The sequence below is a fragment of the Crocuta crocuta genome, unplaced genomic scaffold, assembly GCF_008692635.1.
Source record: "Crocuta crocuta isolate KB4526 unplaced genomic scaffold, BGI_CrCroc_1.0 scaffold77, whole genome shotgun sequence".
In the NCBI taxonomy this organism is placed as follows: Eukaryota; Metazoa; Chordata; class Mammalia; order Carnivora; family Hyaenidae; genus Crocuta; species Crocuta crocuta.
This window is the reverse complement of record NW_027532172.1, coordinates 1,613,030-1,619,033: the sequence shown is the minus strand read 5'-3', so window position 1 is coordinate 1,619,033 and position 6,004 is coordinate 1,613,030. Positions and strand designations below refer to the sequence as shown.

At 63.1% G+C, this 6,004-nt stretch overlaps 1 protein-coding gene across 1 annotated transcript in view; it reads right to left on the bottom strand.

Annotated features, from left to right (window-relative positions):
- The window catches only part of PIK3R2 (phosphoinositide-3-kinase regulatory subunit 2), a 13,154-nt gene extending 8,824 nt beyond the window's left edge, over window positions 1–4,330 (bottom strand). The window contains exons 1-3 of the mRNA XM_077777012.1: window positions 3,587–4,330; window positions 484–576; window positions 37–115 (exon numbers count right to left, since the gene is read on the bottom strand). Of these exons, the coding sequence (XP_077633138.1) occupies window positions 37–115; window positions 484–576; window positions 3,587–3,908 (494 nt within the window). The 5' untranslated portion in view covers window positions 3,909–4,330. The remainder of the gene's footprint in view (window positions 1–36; window positions 116–483; window positions 577–3,586) is intronic.
- Between the last annotated feature and the right edge of the window lie 1,674 nt (window positions 4,331–6,004).

Below are 6,004 nucleotides of genomic sequence, written 5' to 3'. Positions count from 1 at the left end.
CTGGGGCCAGCTCTCCCCCCCCCACCCCCCCGGCACTACCCTGCCCATCCAAGCGTCCGCTCACCTGTGCGCGGGGCGGGCAGCTCAGGCCTGTAGAGGGATTCACTGTCCAGCCCTGGAGGAGTGGGTATGGGAAGGGGTGGGTCAGCCCTACCCCAGACAGCAAGACCAGCTCTGAAATGCTTCCCGTACCCCCTGTGGGGCCGGGGATGGCTACTCAACCTCCCAGAGATCCTAAGAGCAGGGGGAGGGGAGAGAGATAGTGCCAGAGGGCACAGCACATGCAGGGGCAGGTCCCGTGACCACATTCCCATCCCACCCGGAGGAGTCGCTACTGCCCCAACACCTGCATGGAGGTCCAGGGCAGCTAAGCTCAGCTGCTTTCCATGCAGAGGGGGTGTGGCAGCCCCATGAGAGGATGAGTTGCCCATCACCAGAGGTAAGCAAGCAGCATACAGGGGTTGCAGCCCGGCAGAGGCTCACCTGTCCGCTCAATGGCCTCTATGAGCTTCACCAGGAGAGGGGGGGCCACATCAGGGGGGGAGAACTGCTCTGGCAGGTCAGGGAGCGTGAGGCCTGGCAGAAGGGGACATGTGTTGGTGGGGTCCCTGGGAGGACCCCAGTCCCTTTCCTTGCCTGGACCTCAGCTTGGGCGGCTCCAGGTAGGATCTGGTCTAGGCAAGCACCTGGCATCTGAAACCACCGAACTTTGGAAGCCAAGAAGCCTGGCTGGAGGGGCCGGGCGGGTTGGGTTGGCGGTAAACAATTTTCTGGGTTAAAATACCAGTCTACACAACTCCAGAGACCAGGGGTAGTGGGTTGATTAGTGTCTCCCCAGAAGAAATGTCCACATCTTAATCCTAACACCCGTGACTGTGACCTTATTATGCAGATATAACTAAGGTAAGAGTTTTGAGAGGGGATCTTCTTAGATTCAGGGCTCTCGATCCAATGACGGGTGCCTTTATGAGGAGACAAGACCGTGTGGAGACAAAGACAGAGATTGGGGTGTAGCACCCACAAGCCAAGGATCCCCTGGAGGTGCTAGAAGCTGGGAGAAAGCAAAGAACCATCCACTCCTAGGACCTTCAGGGGGAGCACGGCCCTGCCGACACCTTGATTTTGGACTTCTGGCCTCCAGAGCCCAGAACAGGGAGAAAATACCCTGTTGCTTGAAGCCACCGAGTCTGCAGGAGTTCACTACAGCAGCTGCCGCCGTTGCTCGCTGTGCAACGTTGGGCACAGAACCCACCCTCTCTGTGCCTCAGTTCCCTTAAGCAAGAAACTGGCTGGTGGTGTTCGCCCTCCCTTAATGGGAACAATAAAGTGGCTGAAAAGAATAAAAGGACGGTATCCCCTATCCGGGTCAGAACACCTCATTTCAAGGACCCTTCTCCATTTTCTAAGTCCCCTTGCTTTAAAAAAAAAAAAAAAAAAAAAAAGGATTTGCCGGGGAATGTCACGCTCGTTTAGCCGATTCTCAAAAGAAGGAAAATACTCTAGAGTCCAACCCTGTCATCCCATCCGTGGCTCCTTCCCCCGCCCTTGTCATTGTGTCTGAATTTAACACTTGTTTCATTCTGCCTCCTCTTATGGTAATTTCAGTGTTACCCCCACTTCATGGCAGGTGAGGGGCTTGCTGAAGGCGGGGACTGGCTTAAGGTGATCAAGGGTGCAGACCCTTGAGCCACATTTACTAGCTGNATTATTTGCCCCGTTTTAAAAATGCTGGCCCCCCTCCCAGCGGTGTGAGGCCTTCCCAGCCCTGCGGTTCTCGCTCTGCCAGGCCCCTTGTGTTCGGGCGTGCTCTGCCTGCGTGGCCACCATTTGTTGCGGCGCTGGCATCCAGCAAGGGCAAGCCCAGGCCTGCGGGGCCTCCCTGAGTGATGGGCCAGGTGGTGCCTGAAGCTGGAGAAAGGCCCAGCGAAGCCAAAAATGCTGGAGAGAGAAAAAGAGAACAAGGGGAGATGAGGTGGGGGACAGCAGCAGGATGGGGGCACAGTCCTGAAACTTGCTGCTGGCTAGTCTGCAAAGCGGGGAGGGAAGTCTCATGAGAACAGATGTCACCCCCATTTTATTGATGGGGAAACTGAGGCGGAGGGAGGAAGCAACCAGCCTCCGGGGGCCCAGGTGACACTGGAGTCCCGTACTTGGCTCCCCGTGTGGGGTCGGACGGAGGGGACACAGGCAGCCACAGCGCGCTGCTGGGTGGTCCTGGGGCCCAGGGGAGGCAGGGCCTGAACGTGCAAAGGACTGATTCTTCCTGCTGCCAGATGAGGAAACTGAGGCCTGAAGGGGGCTGGCCCTAGCTGCTGTCACCTAGTCCTGGAAGCCTTGGAGGGCGGGGCTGGGCAGCCACCCGGAGTGGGCATGTGTGTGGTGGCTGGATGGAGGCCAGGCAGAGGAGGGAGGCGGCTGTTACCAGGGGGAGAGGCAGATTTTGGCTGGGAGCCCGGATGGGGCCGCCTCCTGCTCCTCCAGGCTGAGGCGGGACGTGGGCCCCGGCCCTGGAGGCACCAGATGCCGCCAACCCTTAGCAGCACCACGCAGCCTCTGTGCCCCCCAGCCGGCCCCATGCTGTGGGGTCCCGGTGCGACCCTCTTGGGGCATCAGGGTCCCTCTGGCACAAAACTGGGCAGGCCAAAGGCTGGGGCCATGGCACCTCCCAGGGCCTTGGCCTTCCCTGGGGGACGGAGCCTGGGAAAGTGGCTTGACTCCTTGGCACCTCGGTCTCCCCATCTGTATGTGGGGCCTCCCTGGGTGCTGTGAGGGCGGGAGCAGACTGCCAGGCACTCAGCACTTCTCAGCCTCCTCCCTGTAGCCTGAGCCTCGGTTTCCCTGACTGGAACCCACGTGCCCTGCCCAGCATACAGCGATCTCGGCATACCCCCGGGGCCTTCAGTTCTTCCCTTCTAGAACACGCCTCGGGAGTCCAATGGCTAAGGGTCTCTGGGGAGGGATGTGGGGTCCTCCTATACCAGTGTGCCGCAGGGCCTTGAACGATCATCCCATCCTCTTTATTTAGGCTTTGTGGGCCCCTTCATTTTGGAATCCAGATAAAATGAGGATAACAGAGAGGGGGGCGAGGTTTCCAAGGGACCCTATCTGCAAACTGAGGGATGAAGCTCAAGGGAACCTCTGAATCCTGCTCAACACTCCCCCGCCGCCCCCCCATCCTCAAAATCAATCCCACAAAGTCCCTGAGGCACAGCCCTGGTTGCTCAGCCCTTCCTGCTCCGCGCCGCGGGCTGCTCCGGCACCCACTACTACATTCCTACCTCTCAGCCTCTGCCTGGGCCCTGCTTGCCGCCCAGAGCCCTTCACCCTCGCGAGGCTCCTTCCTCCCAGCCTTTTTCACTACCTCATCGCCTTCTCGAACCAGGAGCCCCGCAGGGGCAGGGCCAGGCCCGCGCCCGCCGCTGCGTCCCCCGCGCCACGAACCGCCCTTGACAGCGGGGCAGTCAGCACTTGCTGACCCACCAGATGTCCTTATTCCTCCTCCCCTGGAAGACGTGCCATTGCTTCACGAGGAAGAAGAGGAAGCTGAGGGTCTGGGGGGATCCCTGCCCCTGCCTGCCGCTCTCACCTGGCTCAGGGGGCCCATCGCGGGGCCTGGCGGGCAGTGGGCGGGGGCCACGTGGCCGAGGGCCAGGCCGGGCCAGGGCTACGGGACCCAGGAACTCGACGTAGGTGCCGGGGAAGTCGCCTCGCTGCCGCGTGCGCTCGTTGAGGCCGGGCATCCAGCCCACGGTCTGTGGGCAGCGCTCGCTGCCCTCGGCCACGCCCAGCACCTGCAGGGCCGCCCGGCTCACCACCAGCACGTCGCCGGGCAGCAGCTCCAGGTCCTCCGGCCGCTCCCGGCGGAACGGGTACAGCGCGCGGTACTGGAAGCCCTCGGCACCGGCCATGGCTGGGCAGGGTGGGGTCTGGACGGTCACGCGGCTGCTCGGCGCCCCACTGGCCCCATCAGCTGGGGCGACGGCCGGGAGGGTCTGCTGAGTCGGCCTGGGGCACCGCGACCACTCACTACTTCTACCAAGAAGTTACAGGGGACCACGGGGGTTGCTCATGCCCTGCTTCCCACCGTCATTCCAGGACCCTGACGCGGGTCACGCATCGCTCGGTCCACCATTCGTTAGCTGGTGGGAGGGGGTCAGCAGCGTGGTCTCGGGTCACTCGGCCGCTGCGTCCCCCCTCGATCCGTAGGGCAGGGCCGGGCTGCTCACTCCCTCACACGGGGGGCCATCGGCGCCCGAGGCTGGCGGCTCTTCCGGCTGCGCCAGACGAGGGGGCCGAGGGCACAGGCTGTCACCATGCTTGGCCAGGACGCCGACCTAGGGGGAGAGGGGCAGGGCAGCGTCAGCCAGGGTGGGCTCCTCGCACCCCCGCCCCAGAGATGGACCCAAGCCTGAGGGTGGAATCCCCTGACTCACTAGGTAACCTGGGGCCCCTCTCTAGGCTCAGTTTCCCCAGCTGTAAAACGGGTATTAACAGCAGCCCTTGGGGTTCTCGGGAGCTCTGCCCCAGGCAGACTGCATGCTCTTCATTGCCCGTTAGAGGTGGAGAAACTGAGGCTCAGAGCCCGGAGGTCTTTGTCAGACCACTCAGCGGGCCATGAAGCCAGGGCTCAAAAACTGAGACCCGCCAAACTTCACAGCACAGAATGGATGCCAGAAGGCAGCAGCCACTCGGCTGGTTATACCCGCGGTGGGTAGAGAGTGATGGGCAATGCTCAGGGTGCTACGGGAGCCCCGAGAAGGGGCCGGGCCAGCTGAACGCAGGGGGCAGCAAGGGAGCAAAGAGGTAGGAAAGCAGGTCCCGCTAGAGGCCCCAGCACGCGCAAAGGACCGACAAGTGAGTCCCAGGTGTCTGCAGGGGAGAAGTGTGCGTGTGTGTCCCAGGCTGGCTCAAGGAGAGGCCTAGAGTAGGATCTCAGAACACGAGGGGAGTGAGGGGAGGACAAGGGAGCCTCCACGGAGCCGGGAGGGGGTTCAAGGCTGGAGGACATCACAGCTACCAAGGGGAAGGCTGGTGGGTGCATGGCCTACTGGTGACCACGCCCCGCCCCGGAGCGCCCAGTCCCTGGGAAACTGCCCACCCGGACAACATTCCCAGTCTCAGCCCTACAGGTTCGGTCTTCCTGAGACAGGGCAGTGGGGGAGGGCAGGCTTTTCTAGAGGGCGGGTCTTCAGAAAGGGCAGGAGAGTACTGGCTAGAGGGAATAGTACGTGCAAAGGCTTGACAGGGGAAGTTGCCTGCCAAGAGTTCAGGGTGGCTGCATGAAAGCCACCCACCGCGGACCACGCTGGTCCTCGAGTGCCAGACAGGGGGTCGGGGCTTTATCCCCCCGACCACCACGAGGGCCCCAGAAGGGACTCTCTGCAGGGGGCAGAGGTTCCACATTCCGGGGCGCCCAGACGTACCCGCTTCCTGGACCATGGGCCCCCATTCTACAGGTGGGGAAACTGAGGCCCAGCGAGGGGACGTCCAGGAAACCTCCTGGATCCGCTTCCCCGGCCGCCTCCGCGCCCCACCGCGCACACGTTTGCACACGCCCCGGTGTGTGCGCCCGGGGAATCCAAGAGGCCGGGTGGAGGGGCCAGGCCTGGCCAGGGGCTGGGCGGCTGGACGCAAGGCCCGCGCGCTCACGCGTGTTCAGACGCGTCCTCGGGCCGGCGTGGACCCAGCAGCCTCCAGGGGAACGGAAGTGGGGTCGACCCCCGACCCTCCTGCATCTCACAGTGTCCCCACACAATGCCTGGGTGCCCCTTATTACTGCTCGACGCCCCACTCCAGGCAGGGCCGCCTTCCACTTGGGGCCGCAGCCCCAGCCCCTTATCTCTGCCTGGAGGCACCCCGTTCCTCTCCCCACCTTCCCGGGCGGGCTGCACCGCTGCCAGGTCGAACCCGAGGCCTCCCGCTCCCTGAGGCCCCGGGTTCCCGCGGGGCGCGATGCAGCTAGGCGCTCGCGTCGACTTCCACCTCGGCCCCACACTCTGCTTAG